Below are 20,162 nucleotides of genomic sequence, written 5' to 3' on the forward strand. Positions count from 1 at the left end.
ACATGAAGGATTTGATCTTCAGTACAGCCTGTCCCCATGGTTTTGTGAGAATTATTCTTATTACTTGCAAAGCTCAGTCTAGCTGCATTTACCGATCACTCTCCTGTCGACTGCTGAACTCCAGCAGTGCGAGAGGCGGAAGCAAAGTCGACGGGGGAGCTGCAGCCATTGATCCAGCGCCGTGAAGACGCAAAGAAAGTAATTTAATTTGATCTAAGATACGTTGACTTCAGCTATTCTCGTAGCTGAAGTTGAGTATCTTAGCTCGATCCCCTCCCCACCCAGTGTAGACCAGGCCTATGTGTGAAAACACCACCCCTGTCCTGAAGAACGTATACTTTAAGAAAGAGTAAAACATGGCTTTTTTGTATCACCAGTATTTGTTAGTCTTATAGAAATAAATGGAAGTCTAATAAACTGTTCAAATTTATTTTAAATTGATTAGCTATCCTATGATTATCGATGGAAAATAAAATGTCATGCTAAAAAGACTATAATGCCAATCTTTGGTCTTAAATTAAACTCCAGATTATGTTTCAGTAACAGATTCAAATCAACATGTGGACTTCATTTCCTATTGGAACTTACAGTATAAATATTTAAGACCACATGTGGTGCTAGTGATAATTGTCATGGCAGGCCATTCTGACGGGGATATGGGGAGTGATTGTAAATACTTATTCTCCATCTGAATGTAACTTTCTACTTTTTAAATTGTTTCTTGGCACACAGTTAACAAATATTAAATTGAAATAATAAATCAGAGTTTTCACATGTGGTGGAGGGGGAAGTAAATTATTTCAGTCATATAGGAACTTTCTTATACATTTCTTAGTCAAACTCAGTATCAGAATACACTGTTTCAGCTGGCAGAGTGAGAGTGTGACAGTCCCCAGACCTCTAACAGATGACTCTCTAATGGAATAATTTTGTCTGTTTCTATTAAACATCCATCCATCCACATTTTTTGAGTGCAACATTGCAAACATGAATATTTACATGGTGTTCAATGCCTCTTGCGAAGAACTGAGCATTAGCTCCCCAGATACTTGGTACCTTGCATGGTCAGGCTCTTAATTTGGATGAAACACCTCTTTAAGTGTCAGGAATAGTTTTCCTATGCTGTCAGCAATAAATATATTGTACTGTATATAGAGCACAGTAATGAATATGATGATATTTTTCCCATAATGCAGTTTTCCAGCTGAAAATAATTTTTGTTCATAAAACTAAAATATATACTCCTCCTCCTAGGGTGAGAAGGGAGATCAAGGAGAACCAGGACCTGAAGGCATGCATGGAAAAGATGTAAGTTGATTGATAACAGCAGTCTATAATTTATAACCTTTTAATTCTTACATATAAATAGCTTACATTATAAATTACTGTATATCCTCCAATAGAAAGCAGAAGACAAAATTGCAAGTTCAGAGAATACACACGCTGCGTTGAAAAGTAACAATGGATTTCCTCTATAACTCTTTGACTGTCTTCTGTTCTAAAACTTTCTTGATTAACTGTTAAAAAAGGAGAGAGAGAGAGAGAGAGAGAGAGAGAAAGATTGTCTAAAATGCCCAAAAGAGTCATCATTTCGGTTAGGTTTTAATCAGACTGATTTGAATGAGGTTAAACATAAAATGAAACAGTATAATATAATGTAACAGTAGAAAATGTTACTTACACAGAAACAATGAGTGTCTGGTAAAGCAGTAAAAATAACTACTATACCTTAGGAAAAGAGAGAGAAGGGGTTTTGAAAGCCTGTAGAGCTTGGGAGCTAAACTGGGGAAGAACATTTCAGGAGCAAGACTAGGAAACATTTTGTGTGAGGTTTGAGATAATTGAATGGGGAAGTCAGAGGTCAGGGAGCACCTAAGAATTACTGCTCAGGTGCCATGAAGGAAAATGGAACAAGTTTGTAGGTTGGAAATGAGCCCTGGGGATGTGTGTGTGTTTACTGTTCATTTGTTTTGGATTTTTTGTGGGGGAGAGGGATCTTTTGGAGCCAAGGAGAAGCTAATGCTGAATCCCTGATTTCTGAGAAGGAAAAAGGTTTAGGTGACTACAGGGCAAAGGAGTTTTGTATTTGGAATAGCATGCAGCAGTTAATCCAGATTTCTGTTGCACCAGAGGCATCCCCCAGCACTTAGCACTTCATAGGGACATGCCAAGGCACTTGATTATGTGGGCATCCTCTAAGCTGTCTCCCACATTTCTGCACAAAGTATTGCGCATATGCTGGAGAATTCAGCAAGATGGTTTTAGGACCTAGTCCCACCCCCATGCATCCCCTTCAGGAGTCTCTTTTACAAGCCAGGTCTGTGTTTTGCTGGAAGTCTGGGATCTCCATGGGGAAAGCAGCAGGGCTGCTTTAAACCATCATTGCCAGTCTGCATCATACCACAAAGCCTTCAAACATGTTCAAGTAAAGGGAGGAAAATTCCTTCAGCATGAGAGCTCTTGCAGAAAACCAGTATCTGTCGCCTGAACCTTCCTCACTTCTTCCCTGCACCCCCTTCTCCCTTTGACTGTGATACCCCTTGAGAAGCTGCTCAGGTGAAGGGCATAATACTGGCACCCTTTCCCCTTAGTGAGTCCTATTTCTGCCTGAAAAGAAAGGAAAAGGGGAGCAGGCAGAAAATCTTGATTTCTTTTTTCCTCCCCAGCTCAGTCCCAAAATGATGACTCAGAAGGTTTTAACAGCAAGACTACAACAAATTATTATTTATTTTGCCCTCTTAGGTCCCCTTTGTGACCTTCTAGGCTAGGGTCACCTAGGTTAAGTCCAGGGGCGGCTCTAGCCATTTCGGCTCCGACAGAGCGCCCGCCGCGGCATGCCGCCCCAACTACGCATTTGGCGTGCTGGGGCCTGGAGCCGCCCCTGGTTAGGTCCTGATTCTGCAAGGCATCAATTCTGCAAATGTAGAGAGCTTGTAATTGGGTGTTGATGGCACTCAGCACCTCACAGAAAGCTGTCAAGTATGTTGAGGAGCTGAACCTCAACGTATAGATTCTGTTGAAAACTAGAAACATTATCAGGATCAGATCTGGAAGGCAGGAGAATTGAAACATCTTTAACCACTTCACCAGTGGTGTCTGCTGTGTTTGCTAATAACTGTGAACAATGAGTATCATTAATTGCATTGAAGCCTGACATGCAGTTTATAGCTTTTTAAATATGCTTCCCATTTATGACATTCTTTATTTTAATTGGCTTTTTATATAGTGTATATTCTTTGCGGAAAAGTATTTTTTTCTTATATTAGGGAGCTATATTTTTACACCAGATATCCAGTTTTTCTGCAGACCAGCATCTCCCATGATTCTTGATGTCTGGGCTGCTCTTGTCTCTCTGAAAATCATGGAGGCAGAACACCCCGCTCAGTGCTTGCTTGCTTCCAGTTTCTCTGCCTCCATGGCAGCATGTGGATGCTGGTTTTTACAGCTCCCGCCTTCACATCTGCCTAAGGGGGGCTTTTTTTTTAATTAGAGCAGTGGTGAGCAGTGATCTCTCTCCTGCCTCAGATCAATTTTTTAGCCAGCTGTTACATCCCTCAAAGCCTCCTTGCTGGCTCCTCTGCACCTTCCCAAGTATAGTAGAGCAGCCTAAAAAGCACCAAATGAAATCCAAATGGTGCTCCATCATGAGACTGCCTTCCTAGGCTTGAGTGAGTTATGCCCTGCCTGCACCCAGCCTTCCATCTCTAACTCTGTTTCGTGCTGGGGCTATGGGTCAGATAGGACTGTGGATTCCCTTACTCACCAGAGCAACATGACTCTGACATGGGAAAAATGGACCAGGAGTCTATGGGCAGAGCAGCGAGAGGCTCAAAGAATAGGAGCATCCCTGTCAGCTAACTCAGGGTTAAGTCCCAAGGAGTCACTGGAAAAGAGAGAGGGCAGACATTGTGGGATCACAAACTCTCCCTCTCTCCCTGCCCCCCAGGGAGAGTGCCCTGGAAAAAGAAGCAGGGCTCATAAGCAGCCCCCCTTCTTCCCAAACTGGCCACCCCAAGTTGAATGGGACCATGTAGGTGGACTCAGAAAGAGATCTTGTGAGAGGACTTCAGGCCCTCAGCAAGCTAGCTGTGGAGGAGCACATATGCTCTCTAAGCAAGCTAAAAAGGTTTAAAAAATCAAGGGAAGTGACAAAGGAGAAGAAAAAGTATAAAAGGTTTAGGAGGTCTGAGTCATAGAATCATAGAATCATAGAATCATAGAATCTCAGGGTTGGAAGGGACCTCAGGAGGTCATCTAGTCCAACCCCCTGCTCATAGCAGGACCAAACCCAACTAAATCATCCCAGCCAGGGCTTTGTCAAGCCTGACCTTAAAAACCTCTAAGGAAGGAGATTCCACTACCTCCCTAGGTAACCCATTCCAGTTCTTCACCACCCTACTAGTGAAAAAGTTTTTCCTAATATCCAACCTAAACCTCCCCCTCTGCAACTTGAGACCATTACTCCTTGTTCTGTCATCTTCTACCACTGAGAACAGTCTAGATCCATCCTCTTTGGAACCCCCTTTCAGGTAGTTGAAAGCAGCTATCAAATCCCCCCTCATTCTTCTCTTCTGCAGGCTAAACAATCCCAGTTCCCTCAGCCTCTCCTCATAAGTCATGTGCTCCAGCCCCCCAATCATTTTTGTTGCCCTCCGCTGGACTCCCTCCAATTTATCCACATCCTTCTTGTAGTGTGGGGCCCAAAACTGGACACAGTACTCCAAATGAGGCCTCACCAGTGCTGAGTAGAGGGGGATGATCACATCCCTTGATCTGCTGGAAATGCCCCTACTTATACAACCCAAAATGCCATTAGCCTTCTTGGCAACAAGGGCACACTGTTGACTCATATTCAGCTTTTCATCCACCGTAACCCCTAGGTCCTTTTCTGCAGAACTGCTACCCAGCCATTCAGTCCCTAGTCTGTAGCAGTGCATGGGATTCTTCCGTCCTAAGGAGTCCTCTGACTCCTTTTCTTCTTCCCCCTCCTCCTCCTCAGAGGATGGTGCATTGTCGGTCTCTGACCCCAATCAGCACCAGGGAAAGACTCAGCAAATGTTTTTTCCTCTGAGCAATTTTAGGCCATGTGCAATGAGGTTGTATCCATATTCAGATTCAACCTGGACAAAATCCTGAGAGTAAGCTTCTGAACGGATTTCTCCTCTCAAAATCTTCCCCTGAAGCTACAGTTCCCTGACACTCCACCTTCAAGGAAGTAATTAGGGGTGAATGGGATAAGCTAGACAAGAGCAAGCACATTGACAGAAATGGTCTTGGGTTTATAGGATCCAGGAACCAAAAGTCCTGGTTACTGAGATGCTGAATGTTCATGTTGCTGTAGCATCCCTGGCTAAAGAAAAATGAAGGCCACTCTCTAAAAAAGACTCCGAGGCCTCTTTATCCTCCCCCAGGGCATCTCTAAAAGCTACTTGGTTTGCAAGGGCATCTCTCTCCTGGCTCAAAGGTCTCAGACCCCTCGAGGATAGAGATCACCCTGAGTTTGGCTCTTTTTAAAAGAAAGTTTCCCTGCAACAGCATTCATTGCTGAAGCCTCAGAGGACACAAGGAGAATCTCAGCCAAAGCCATGGACTCCAGCTCAGTGACCAGGAGCCACCTATGTCTCAATCCCTGGAAGGTGGAAAACCACTTAAAGCAGGTTATGTGCTCTGCCAAATTCATGGGAGCCCTGCTTTTTGGAGAGAAACTAGACAAGGTAGTGGCAGACATGGCAGCAAAATCTAAAGAGTGCCTTCCAATGTCACACCATGCCTTTAAGAGAGCACAGAGCAGCCTCCAGACAAAAGCATTCCTTTCATCCTCACAGAAATATCAATGAAGATACAGCACATTCTCCAGAGGAAAGCTGTGGAACCATAGTTCGGGAGGAAAGCCCCAAGAGAACCCTGCCGCTCCCAAAGCCTCTTTATAACAAAGACCACCTAGGCCTCCACCTGAAGCTGAAGCTTGGGGGCAAGATTTCCCACTTCCTGGAGTAATGAGTTGCTTTGACCATGGACTAGTGGGGCAGGGAGATAGTGTGTCTGGGATACTCCCTCAAGTTGCGAGCTCCATCCCATGCATTTTTCATCCAGTCCTCCATCTCAAATGACCAAGTAGAGCATGGTCTAATCCAGAATGAAATTTCTCACCTCCTGCATATGGGAGTAATAGATAGCACTCCTTTAGCATACAGATTCTCAAGGTTCTGCTCCATCTCCTTTATCATTTAGAAGCATACAGGGGTACTCCAAGCCATTATAGATCTCAAAAGATTCAACAAGTGGATGAAGAAAACAAAGTTGCAGCTGGAGACTCTAACCTCTATGGTGTCATGGCTAGGGGATTTTCTGAGTGCAATGGATCAGCCGGATGCATACCTCCGCATCTCTATCAGACCATGCCATCCCATTTACAAAGATGGTGGTGGTAATCATATCCAGACGCCCATCACAAGATGACATCTTAATCAGAGCTCCATCCCCAGCAGTGGGACACGGAGCTACATACTTGACCTTGAATCTCTTGCAGGCACATGGTTGTATTATCAAAATCAAGAAAAGGTCTTTGATTCCTTCCACCCAAATAACTCAGTTGGAAATGGACATAGACACTTTACAAGCAAGGATGTATCCATCTCTAGGATCCACAAGATTCTTGACCTCCTCATGTACGCAAGAGGCCTACTAATGCACTGAGCCTTCAACTGCTAGTTCCCCAAGTACTGTGCCTAGGGATCACTTCACGAGCGCAATCACACATCAGGCTCCTTCAAGGCTTTATCTTAAATGTATGGAACTACTCCCCAGAACACAAGAAAGATCAAGTGATGGTTCTGGAGTGGGTAATCAACTCCTTAAAATGGTGGTCAGCCCAGGTCAATGTCCGTAAGGACATATCCATATGCCTTCCAAATCTTCCTGATCCTCACAGCCAATGCCAGTCTGGAGGTCTGCGGAGTGCACCTGGGGTCCCCAATGATTCAAGGCACCTAGAACCTGGAAGAAAAGACCCATAGCATAAACCTTCCAGAACTAAGAGTAATCAAGCTGATGCTACTAGGGTTCCAGCCCAGCCTAGAGGGGAGCCATGTCCTGTTTCAAACAACATAACCACAGCTGTATATGTGAACAACTGGGGGAAACAAGAAGCCCAGCATTTCATGTTGAAGCAGTGGAAATCATGCAGTGGGCAGAGCATTTTCTCTTCTCCCTCAAGGAAGTTCACCTAATGGGAGATCTGAACCAGAAGGCAGACTGGCTTAGCAGGCACATGGTATACGACTCCAAGTGGTGCCTGAATCAGTACATTCTTGAGTTAATTGTCCAATTGGGTCGGCCTGCCCCCAACTGACCTATTTGTGAACCACATGAATGTGGCGAGATCAAAGTACTTCACCAGGGAAGTGGACCCCAGATTCATGGAGATGGATGCCCTATCACTCAGATGGCTTTAAGGGCCTTCTTTGTGCATTTCCACCCTTCACATTACCAGGAAAGGTGATCCGGAAAATAAAAAGAGAACAGGGAACAGTAATATTGGTAACCCCACACTGGCCAAGGAGACCTGGTTTTCTGGCCTGATAGAGATGAAACTGGAATTGCCACTATAGTTCCCAAAGGGACAAGACATCCTGACACAATGTCCTCTGCTTAAGTTATATCTGAACCGGGTGCATCAAAAGCCTGACTATTGAAAGGAAAGTGTTAGTATCGTTGGGTCTGTCCTCCAAAGTTATCAGAACACTTCTTTCTTCTAGAAGACTATCAACTTTTAAAGTAGTGTTATTGCCCAAAAGGGTCCGAGGTACTCTGCAAGAACGAGACCGACTCCACACTGAGATTAATTGGCTTTAATGAAGGTAAAGTGACACATCTGCAACGGGGACCCCAAGCGTTGCTGTCACTGAGACGGGGACCCAGCGCCCTGTAGCTCGGCCTGGGGTGAAGTCCTAAAACAAACACAAAGCATGCTCATTTTATACAAACAGCAGCATATCAGCTCATACATAATGCAATAGACACTCTCCGCCCTCCGGGGCTGCCCCCCCTGGCCAACAGCCAGGGGCTTGCCACGCAGCAGTCCCAGCCGGTTGAGGCAGGTCAAAGCTAGCATGCTGTGTCCTACAATAACCGGAGGCTGAGAAAGCGGAATTGCCTGAGCCAAGCCATAACAAAATCTTCCAAGGTTCCCTAGACTGCTACAAGTAGTATACTCCTTTATTTGGACCAGGTTTTGTGGCTGATTCCAGGATCAAAAGCAAACCCTAGAAATCCAGGAATTCCAGCTATCTTGGATTTTTTTCCAACATTCTTCAGACACCATTGTGTATCATATGTCTGCCCTTATTAATGTGATATTCACAAGATCTGCAGATACTCTGGCAGAGAACCCCCAGGTAGCCAAATTCCTTAGGACAGTCTAGTTAGCCAAGCTGGTGATTAGACTTCTTTTTCCAAATGGGACTCCACTTATACCAAGAGCCATGATAAACCATCCCTTTGAACCACTGACATCAATGTCAGCATTTTATTTATCAATCAAAACTTGCCTTCTGATAACTATCTCATCCACCAGGCTAGTGTCAGAGGTGGTGGCTTTCTTTATGCAGGAACCTTACTGCATGTTTCATGAGGACAAGGTGGTGCTCACAATACACTCCACCCTTTATCTTGACGGTGAACTCTTCTTCCCATGCTTCCCAAGAGGTGGCTCTATCTTCATTCTGTTCAAGGCCCCACAGCATCCCATTGAGTAGAGGTGGCATGACTTAGATGTCAGAATATCTTGGAAAATTTACCTCAGACATAGAATCCATGAGGTCAGTTGCTCTGATTGTATCCTCCCATCTGAAATGCCAAGGACTCAGATCTTTCAACTCCTCTATTGCTAGGAGGATTAGACTGTGTTGTGAAAGAGCACAAGGCATCGGAGATTCCAGTTTCAGAAGGGGTCAGGGCACACTCCACACTATCCATGGTGATCTCATGGGCAGAAAGAGCTTATGCATCCACAGTGGCAATTTGTAAGGTGGCCACTTGGTCAAGTGCTACCACCTTTATCAAGCACTACAAGGTGGACTTCCTCTCCTCTCCTCTGTAGAGGCTTCTTTTGGCAGGAATGTGCTGCAGGCAGTGACCCAAAAATGATTTTGCCCTTTGAGCAGATATTATAAATGGGGAGGGATACCATTTTTCCCTTTTCTGACCTTTTCTATGACCCTTTCTCCATCTGTTCACTGCTTGCTACTTCCCAGACATCAAGAATTGTGGGAGACACTGAGCTGCAGAATGGGAAATTTCTTACTGATAATTTCCTTTTTGCTAGCAGTGGCTCCCACAGTTCTAACCACCATGGATAGCTCATGAGTGAAGGGTAAAAAGTTAAGTGAAATCATCACCATGTGGTCATCTTCCTTGGTCTAACGTACATGGTTACTGCGTTATCTCTGGATCGTTTGTTAATGATGTTATGTAAGTTTTATAGCTTGGAAATAACTCCTCTGGAAGCAAGCAGGAGCTGAGGGGACTGGGCCAGACTCAGATCCACCTGTGTGAGCTGCAGAGGGAGGAGAGCAACCCAGACATCCAGAATTGTGGGAGACGCTGCAATCAGAAAGGAAATTTACAATAAGAAATGTTATGATTTTTGGCTAATAGTGAATATCCTCTATTTGAACATGTATACTGTACATTCAGCTGAACCTACATTTAGGGATTCAAAGATGTAATTTCTTGTAGCCTGCCCGTCTAGAAAGGTGAACTGTATACTTTTGCCATGCATACGTATATGCTTACAGCATGGAAAAACACATCTGTGTTTCTTTCCATAGCACTGGAGACATTTCTGTGTTGGTTCTTACATGATCTCTATTACTACACAGGATCTTGTTCCACAATCTTTTTAGGATGAGTAAGGTATATTGTATATCTGGTGAACTCTGAGACAGGTTTGCACTGGGGTAGTATGAATGCATACAGTATTAACTCTTTACGTTTTGAATATTTCAATCAAGTGAGCTGCTTATATTGTGTCAAAATGTGATAGATTATCAACACAGGAACTTCAGAAACTATCTCAGAAAAATATACTTTTGAAGTCATATTACACAAGACAATAATACCCTAAGTTACTTGGAAACATCACATGACTATTTTTAACACTTAAATAAGATGCTTTGGATTCAATTATCAGCATGCTTAGAGATGCCAGTCATTGGGCTTAAACTTAAAGGGCTGTATACCCTTGTGTCTCCATTACTGTCAATGTCTCGCACAGATTACCATCGAGCTCAGCCCTGTTGTCAGCACCGAAGCATTCCACTCAGCCATTGGTGCAGTTCCGTACCTTAACCCAGCGACTGGTACTGATGCAAATTGCTCAGCCGGGGGTGCCTGTACAAGCTGTACTCTTGGTAATGAGGAAACCTGACAAAGCCTGCAGACCACTCAGGATTACTGGTACTGTCATCTCCAGCCACAGTAACTTTGGCTACGGTGTCAGTCCTGGGACCCTTTTCAGATCCATCAAGAGTTCTGGTATTCAAGGGATCTCTTGGTGTCGAATGAACAAGAGTCCCCACTGTTGTCAGGTACCAAGCACTTCATGGTACTGAGACCTCAGTCTCTGAGTGGCCATTCCCTGACACAGGACTCTATTCCATCCTCATTGACACGCCCTTCCCCCATGGGATGATGTGGAGGAAGAAGAGGACTCCCAGTCAGTCTCCTCAATTTCTGTCAGGGGTTATCCTACATACTACTTTGGGAATCTCCCTTCATGAAGGGAGGACTTTGCGGCACATCAAGCATGGTGGGCCCAGCCTTGTATGCCACCCCCTCTCCATTATGGACCTCTACAATGGCCATATTGGGATCTGTGAGATGCCTATTGGCAATAGGTCAATAAACCACCTGTACCACCCCAGCAGCAGACCTGGGTTCCACATCCACCCTCTACCCCTCCAAGGCAGGAGGAGACATTTGAGGAGTTGGAAGCCATAGTTGATGAGGAAGTCACCCCTGAAACTCCCATTTTGTCATTGCCACTTGAGGCGCTTATGCCTCCCCCTTCTTCCGTTGCTGATGACTTTAGGCAATTCCAAGGCCTCATTAGAAGGGTAGCGGATGCTCTGTGGATCCCTCTTGAGGAAGTCAGAGACCAGCAGCACATGCTGCTTGACATTTTGTAGTCAGTGACATCCTCCAGAGTGGCACCACCCATTAATGAGGCTCTCCTGGATCCAGCTAAGATAGTATAGCAGACACTGGCCACTATTCCACCAACTTGCAGAAGAGCAGACAAGAAGTATTAGGTGCTCCTAAGGACTGTGACTTCTTGTTTTCTCATCCCCCACCTACCTCCCTTTTGGTGGATGTTGTGACTGAACGGGGTAGATGGCACTTTCCAGGGCTACCTCCTATGACAAGGACCAAAAGCGACTGGATCAATCAGGTGGTCATTGCTAAATATAACTTCACAAATTACAGCGAGCTCGTGGCCTTTGTTGAACATCTGCCACAGGACTGCAGGAAACTATTCCAATTTATTGTTGCTGAGGGTCAGCTGTTGGCCAAAATGGCTCTTCAAGCATCCTTGAACACTGCAGATACTGATGCCAAGTCCCTCTCCATGGTGGTAGTTGTCTACAGGACGTCCTGGCTTCAGTTTTTGGGGTTTCCAGGAGCACTCCAAAATAGGTCAGAGGTCCTCTCCTTTGATGGTCACAAACTCTTCTTGTAGATCACAAATGATCCTCGGCATGTGCTTAAGGACTCCAGTGTGACCCTATGTTTCTTGGGCATCTATATACCTAAGAACAAGAAACATTTCAGTAAGTTACAGGCTGCCTCAAGATCATGTCCTGCTCAATTTATGGGGTACCAAAAACCCATGGAACCTCCCAGAAAGATGCAGAAGTTTTAGAGGAGGAGGGCTGCCCAGCTGCCATCCATGACCACTCAGGTTCCTCCCTTTGGGGACTGCCTTGTCCATTTCCGCCTGGCTTGGGAGCAGATCTCCACAGACCAATGGGTCTTGGAGGTCATAACATCAGGCTACACCATCCAGTTTTTGACACTGGGACACATGGCCAGAAAGGCTTAAGCATCCTGCAGGATAAATGACCCAAATTCAACCTTTAGGAAGATATTGGTAGATGCTGTTTGTGTTTTTTGTGTGTTTACATATCTATTGTTAGATGTTGACAATGTAATCAAACAGTTGCTGTCTATTCTGTATTCTGCTAATTCAGAGATCAAAAGGAGAATTTAACATTTAAATGAACTGTAAATATAGTGATATCACTCTTTGAAATGTATAGCCAGTCACCTGTGAATGGTGAAAAACAGGCAATTGCCTTATGTTAACCCATGTAGCTAATTACCGGTGATGCTTAGGAAATAGGTTTACTTCAAAGTCTCAATGATTGCCTATTGCTCACCTAAGGACTCTGTGCTGTCAAGAGAAGGCCTGGAACTGTATAAAAGTTATTGGGACCTGATCCTTTCATCTCAGATCTGCTTGATGCTTTATGCAGTGGAAGCTTGAGTTGTAAGACTGAGATCTCCTGGGTCACCCTGGATATGAACATTGGACTGAATCTATGGACTAATTCAAATAACTATTTGCAACTCCAGAGCTCACTATCTCTACTGTGAAACTGATCTCAGATCTGTACTCATGTCTGCGTGTATACTGATCTTTTAACCAATACTCTCTATTTTCTTTTTTAATAAATTTTAGTTTAGTTAATAAGAATTGGCTGTAAGCATGTATTTGGGTAAGATCTGGAATATTCACTAACTTGGGAGGTAATGCGTTCAATCCTTTGGGATTGATAGAACTTTCATATTTGACTTGGCTGTCTGGGAGGGAGCCCAAAGGCTGGGTTACTTTTAAGGGAACTGTGTTTTGGTTTCTGGGTAACCAGTAAGGTATTATAGAAGCTGTTTTGTGCTCGCTTGGTAAATCTAAGTATTGGAATATCCACCAGCTTTGGGGATTGTCTGTTCCATTCTCTGCAGTTTGCCCTAATTGAGTAACCTCAGTGTGGCCCTCCTGGAATCCCAGTCACAGACATTCCCTTCTAACCTCTTCCCCATCCCTCTGCAGCAACCCCTCTTACCAAAAAAGAACAGAAGATGGAGGCTGATCTTAGATAGCTGAACAAGTTTGTGAAGCCCCAGATGTTGAAGGTAAGATCCCCTTCCTCTAGAGCAGGAATTATAGTAACTCATAACTATAATTTCTGCATTAGAGGAAGAGGATTGGTTTTATTTCCTTGACCTGCAAGACACCTTCTTCTATATAGCCATTCATCCATCACGAGGGAAATACCTAGGCTTTGCTGTGGGCCAAAATCACTTCCAGTACCAAGTGCTTCCCTTTCGCCTATCTTCAGCCCCAAGTGTGTTCTTGAAGGTTCGAGCAGTCATGATATGTTACCTTCAACAGGAAGTGATTCTCATCTTCCTGTGTTTCAACGACTGGCTTCTCAAAGGCTGCTCTTTCTAGGCAGTGAAGTTATCCACTGAAAGGCCCTTTCTCTGTTCTGAGAGTTGGGCCTACAACTAAACATAAAGAAGTCCACATTAGTACTGGTGCAAGGAATTCAGTTCATAGGAGCGTACTTGGACTCGGAGGCAGCCAGCACGTACCTCCCTTTAGACAGATTTATGACTCTGTCAGGACTGGTAAGGACAATTCAGGGAAGCCCTCAGATATCCATAGGGAACTATTTTCAGCTCTTTGGCCATATGACAGCATCACCTTTGTGACCAGTCATGCAAGGTTAACCTTGGAAACAGTGGAGGTGTGAGAACAGCTTATTCCCTCATTAGACACACCTTAGTCAGTCAGGGGGTGGATGCTTTGCATGTCAAGAACTCCCTGAACTGATGGAAAGGTAAACTGCACGTCTGTGCAGGCATCCCTTTCTGCCACCCAACCCCATTAGTGACTAACAACCGATGCATCTATATTGGGTTGGAGAGCCCACTTCAGTGCCCTCGCAGTTCAGGGCAGATGATTTGCCCATGAGATAGGGCTCCATATAAATCTGTTGGAATTCAGAGAGGTCAGTAATACTTGTCTCCATTTCCTGCCCTTCATCAGGAGCAGAGTGATCAGGACCATGACAGACAACATGTCCTACATGTTTTACATCAACAAGCAGGACAGAGCAACATCACCCTCCTTGTGTACCAAAGTTATAAAGTTCAGGAACTGATGCATAGCCAACCACATCCAGATTTCAGTAGCCTACCTTCTAGACATCCAAAACACCACTGCTGATGTCCTCAGCAGACACCTCTCCTATGACTATATATTGGAGCTGGATTCTCAGGTCCTCCGGGACATATTCTAGAGATGAAGTAGGTCGTTTTGCCACCTATGAGAACAGGAAGTGTCCTCTCTCCTATTAAAGGGAGCATCTGGGTTACCACTCCCTGGGGTTTGCCTTCCTTCTAACATGGAAGAGGAATCTGTCTATGTCTTTTCCCCAACACTCCTAATTCTAAAAGTGATGCATAAGGTCAGGTAGGACAAAGGCCAGAGTTAGTCTCAGAGTACCTTCCTGGTCAAGACAAGCTTACCTGCTTCAGCTCTGTATCCAGCCACCAATCTAACCACAAAGCTATCAACCATTCTCCATCTCCTGTCTAAGGACTCAGATCATGCACTTCACCCCAATTTGGTGGTTCTGTCTCTTAGGGCCTGGCTCCTGGATGGCCCTAGGGAATAGAGGTTTCCTGCTCTACAGATGTACTGCAGGTCTTACTGCACATTAGAAAGACATCCACCTGCACTACTTACCTGCAGAAATGTAAGCGATTCACCCACTGGTGCGGTCATTGTTACCTTCAGCCTGAGTTGGTTCCTCTGTCCCTCATCCTGAATTACTTGCTGGATCTGAAAACATCTGGGTTATCCATCAACTTGGTCAAGGTACACTTGGCTGTCATATCAGTCTTTCATCCCTGGTCAAGGGATTTTCCATTTTGCTCACCCAGTGTCGTCCAGATTTATCAAGGATCTGAGTAATCTCTTTTCCTACATTAGGCACACCACCCCTTCTTGGGACCTCAATCTAGTTCTTAACTACCTTGTGAGACCTTCATTTGAACCAATGACTACCTGCTCCTTTCTTCATTATCTATGAAGACGGCCTTCCTACTTGCCATCATGTTGGTCCATAAGGTAGGGAGATTGGGGCTTTGATGGCCTATACCCCTTTACCACAGTCTTTCATGATAAGGTCTCTTTATGTTTGCATCTTAGGTTTCTACCCAAGATTACTTTGGATTTTTTAACTAATTGATGTATCTACCAATATGTTTTCTGAAACCTCACAGTTCTCAGCAGGAATCCTACTTCCATACCATGGATGTTAGAAGGGCCTTAGCTTTCTACTTGGATAGGACTAAGCAGTTTAGGAGACCACCTAGACTCTATCTGTCCTTCACAGATAGGTCTAAGGGGGTGCTCATTTCTTCCCAAAGACTTTCCAAATGGACATTAGGTTGTAGCTACACCTGTTATCAATTGGCAGGTGCTCCACCTCCCTAGAGGGTGAGAGCTCATTAAACCAAGTGACATTTCTGAAGAATATCCCAGTTTGTGAGCTATGTAGAGCTGCTTCCTGCACTTCATTGCATACGTTTTCACAGCATTGTGCCCTGCTCCATGTCATCAGGTCTGATGCTGCATTTGGTGAAGCCCTCACCTGCTCAGTAATCACTTAGAGTGGAGCAACCATAGGGATGCTCTTCTAAGAAGAAGAAATGGTTACTCACCCTGTCCAGTAACTGTGGTTCTTCAAGATACATGTCCCTATGATGCTCAACTACCCGCCCTCCTTCCCCTCTCCTTGGGTTGCTCCTTAAGAGGATAACTGGATAGAGAAGGAACCGAGGGCAGTTTGCCCATGCACCCCTATATACCCTCAGTGTCTGCCACAAGAAGGTGGGCCGTGTGGGCACTGCTAGCTAGAAATCTCTGATTAAGGGGTCAAGAAGCACATGGAGTGGAACACCCATATAGGGACATGTATCTTGAAGAACTACAGTTGCTGTACAGGGTGAGTAACATTTCCTTTAGATTACAACATTTCCTTTCTTCTTTCTGTTCTCCCCTTGTGAGAACTTTTCGTCCAGCCAGAATGACACAGGGATGCCAGGTCTTCTTTTTAGATCAGTAGTATGAAGTGCTGAGATGTGACCCCAAAGTTTACTTCCCTGGTCCCAAATTAATTATACTTGCTATTTTATTTCATTTCATTAGTCTCATTCACAGCAAGGTTTGGGAGCGAAACTCTAAATATATTGAGTCACACTGCACAAGTCCATTTATTTCTGAGTAAACCCAAGTTATACAACACAATATCCCAGTTTGAGCCATTATTCTAAACTCATCTGACAGCATAGATACTGTGTGTGCCAGTAGTAGCTGATACGATTGGTTTTGGCTTCCTAAAGAGTAACTATAAATAGTTTACATGTTATCCTTTTAGTCCTAAAGTATATGTTTCCATTACACCTGTAAGTAATTATTTACCTATATAACATAAAGAGTAACGTTAACTTGAGCATTACATCAAAACTTTATCCCTACAAGCCACTTAGAGCCTCCTAACATTAATAATACCATCAGTTCTTAATCACTGTAGGCTCTGCATGGTCACATTCTCTGATAGCAGTGTGAAGAGTCAGCACTAATCCTGAAATATACCCTGATACATATAAAAGCAGCAAAGAATCCTGTGGCACCTTATAGACTAACAGACGTTTTGCAGCATGAGCTTTCGTGGGTGAATACCCACTTCGTCGGATGCCATCCGACGATGTGGGTATTCACCCACGAAAGCTCATGCTGCAAAATGTCTGTTAGTCTATAAGGTGCCACAGGATTCTTTGCTGCTTTTACAGATCCAGACTAACACGGCTACCCCTCTGATACTGATACATATAATTACTTCTCAGTCATGCTTAAATCCTACATCCCACATGAAATAAGAACAGATTTGCAATGTAAATATTCATTAATGTAGCTATGGAGAGACATTAAGATCTATGTGCTATTCAGATTACTGCCAGTTGAATAGGGTTTGAAACGGAAATTCTAATCAATGAAACTCCAGACTCCTTAGGCAGGCATGAGAGGAGTTCACAGAACACTACTGGTAATTGTTTGACAAATTAAATAAAATCCCTGGAAAAATCATTAAATGCACAATGTTGGTGTATCATGTCTACAATTGGGTTTAAGGACAACTAGCAAAATATGGAGTGGAAATGGTAACACATATCTGAAATGAAAAAAATATATACTCCATGTATAGCTAGACCAATTGATTAAATGAAGAATTTTCCTTCTCCAATCAAAAAGGATAATTGAAGAAACCTTTTCTGTTAAAATATTGGCACTCTTATTAGAGCCCTCACTTATTAGAGCCCTAAAAGTTCAGAGGACAGACCTGTGAAAATAATTGGGCTGTCAAATTAAAGCAATTAAATTCTATGCAAAGAAGAAATAATGTTAGGTAAAAAATGTCCACCATTTTGTTTCCAATTATGCCAGCCGTGTGTTTTTATTTCTATGCTTGCCGAGGTGGCAGAAGTCAGTTTGAGGTTGGGTAGAGAAGGAAAACAGATGTACAGAAACATACAAATTTTTAGACAGTTCCAGTGTCAAGGTACATAGGCACAGTATTTTGTTTTTAGGTGTAAATGCCTTACTGGTGTCTCTTATAGAGGTATCTACAAAAAAAACTCAAACTTATTTCACAGCAGCATTTTACAGGTCCATTGTAATGCTCTGAGGAACTTATAGGAGAACATAGATGAGAAATTGATTGTTTTTTAAGGTAAAAATCAGCTACGTTTCTACATTATATATGGTGCTTGAGGACTTTGCTAGGAGCAAAGCAGAATGGGGTGCTAAAGGTAATAATTGGAGATATACCAATCTCCTAGAACTGGAAGGGACCTTGAAAGGTCATCAAGTCCAGCCCCCTGCCTTCACTAGCAAGACCAATTTTTGCCCCAGATTCCTAAGTGGCCCCCTCAAGGATTGAGCTCACAACCCTGGGTTTAGCAGGCCAATGCTTAAACCACTGAGCTATCCCTCCCTCCAAATGCTAGCCCTTGCTTTGAAACCCAGAAAGTCCAAATAGAGTGCAGTGTTTGAAGTCTATGTTTTGTGGAGAGGAGCAAGAGAAAGATCAATGCTTATACAGTAACTCACTTAAAGTCATCCCAGTTAATGTTGTTTCGTTGCTGATCAGTTAGGGAACATGCTTGTTTAAAGTTGTGCAATGCTCCCTTCTAACATCATTTGGCAGCTGCCTGCTTTGTCCACTGCTTGCAGGAAGAGCAGCCTGGTGGAGCTAGCTGGTGGGTGGTTGGAACCAGGGTGGACCGACTTCCCCCATATCAGCTCCCCTGCTCCCCTAAGTTCCCTGTGCAGCAGCTGCCCAGCAGGCTAGCAATTGCAGATGTCCTTCCACCCACTGCCATGTGCTGCTCCTGCCATCTGCCTTGGAGTGGCTCTCCGAGACTCCTGCTTGCTGTGTGGGGAGGTGGAAGAGGGGGGCTAATGTCAGGGTGTCCCCCTGCTCCTGCACCCCGCTTACCCATCTTCCATAGAGCAGGGGGGACACACAACAGAGGGAGCTTCCAGGCAGCTGCGGTCCTGTCTCAGCTTGCTGATCTAATTAACAAGGCGTACTTCTGACCCCACTCTTCATATTTAGAGGGGAAATGCACATCTCTCTCTCTCACACACACACAGGGTGTGTCTCTCTGTCTCTGCCTGCTCTCCCTCCTTTCCTGCTGCCTTGTACAGTAGAGTGTGAGAGTTAACCCTTGAGGGCTCAGTCATTTGCTAGTTCATCATTTAGCGTTAAGGCATTCCCTGGAAATATCTCACCCTCTGACTCCTCCACCTCAACCAAGCTTCACAATCATCATCACTGTGTACCAGTATTAAATTGTTTGTTTAAAGTGTGTGTGTGTGTAGTCTTTTGTCTGGTGAAAATTTTTTTCCTGGAACCTAACCTCCTCATTTACATTAATTCTTATGGGGAAATTGGATTCGTTTAACATCATTTTGCTTAAAGTTGCATTTTTCAGGAACATAACTACAATGTTAAGTGAGGAGTTACTGTATTAGAACTTCATGAGAGGCACACAGGAAGGTAGTCAGTTGTTTATGTCGAAGCATGATACTGTTTGCCCCAATCTGTTACATCCTGATGGTATCAATCTGTGTGACTCCATAACTGATATTTCAGTTTAGGTTTCCTGAGTGTGCTATATAGTAAGTTGTGGGTTGGTTGTCTATGGAGTTGTATAACTCAGTAAGGGATCAATGATCTTCCCTATAGTCATTTTGATCCGTACTGTAGGCAGCAGTAAGGTGGGCTGTTTTCCCAGTTTTCAGTACATAAAGGGGATCGGCACCAGCATGGGAGATTTTAGCACAAGGTAAGATCGAGTCCATTTATTCAAATGCAGGACGTGGAATTCATGTCAAGGAATATGTGTGAAAGAGATGTAAGAACATTTTCTACGTGCATCAATAAGTGTAGTTAATAATAAATCATATGCTTTTTTTCTTCCCCAGTAACATTCCTTTAGATGAGAGATCTGCCATCCTCAAAAAGTTATGCCAGTCTTGTAGTGTTTTTCAGTGAGATGTTTGTGCGATGTAGTGCTTGTCATATTGTATTCCAGGTTTCAGTAAAAGGCACATGAATTGTGTATGAGGTGACTGGGTCCTTAGGTTGGAGCCCATTGAACTTATTTGTGGCATCATTTGTGCACTGGCAACATAATGTGATGTCAGTTAGTGGTGTCTTTCTAATTTTTATGAGGCATGTACGCACTGGTTGCCACTTGGCATCTCAGAACATTTTTAATATATAGTATAGTTCACATAGTGCTTAAAGGAGTGAAAGAGCACAGGTAGATTTTTATATAATAAGAATTCAGAGTGCAAAGCATTTGGGAACAAAAAGTTTATTTTCCTAATGTTCATTAGGCTTCAGAATGTGACCTACTGATTCTTACAGGTACATTCTTACAGAATTAACAGTTCTGGGCACTGTACTTTTCTTCAGACTTTTGTGGCCAGGTTAATGGTTAATGTAGGGTAAGAATCT

At 43.9% G+C, this 20,162-nt stretch overlaps 1 protein-coding gene across 1 annotated transcript in view; it reads left to right on the forward strand.

The window, feature by feature from the left end:
• Positions 1–20,162, forward strand: part of COL19A1 (collagen type XIX alpha 1 chain) — a 332,926-nt gene that overhangs the window by 134,199 nt on the left and 178,565 nt on the right. The window contains 1 exon segment of the mRNA XM_045008597.1: positions 1,255–1,308. Within this exon segment, the coding sequence (XP_044864532.1) occupies positions 1,255–1,308 (54 nt within the window).

This window comes from Mauremys mutica, chromosome 3 (genome assembly GCF_020497125.1).
Source record: "Mauremys mutica isolate MM-2020 ecotype Southern chromosome 3, ASM2049712v1, whole genome shotgun sequence".
Classification (NCBI taxonomy): Eukaryota; Metazoa; Chordata; order Testudines; family Geoemydidae; genus Mauremys; species Mauremys mutica.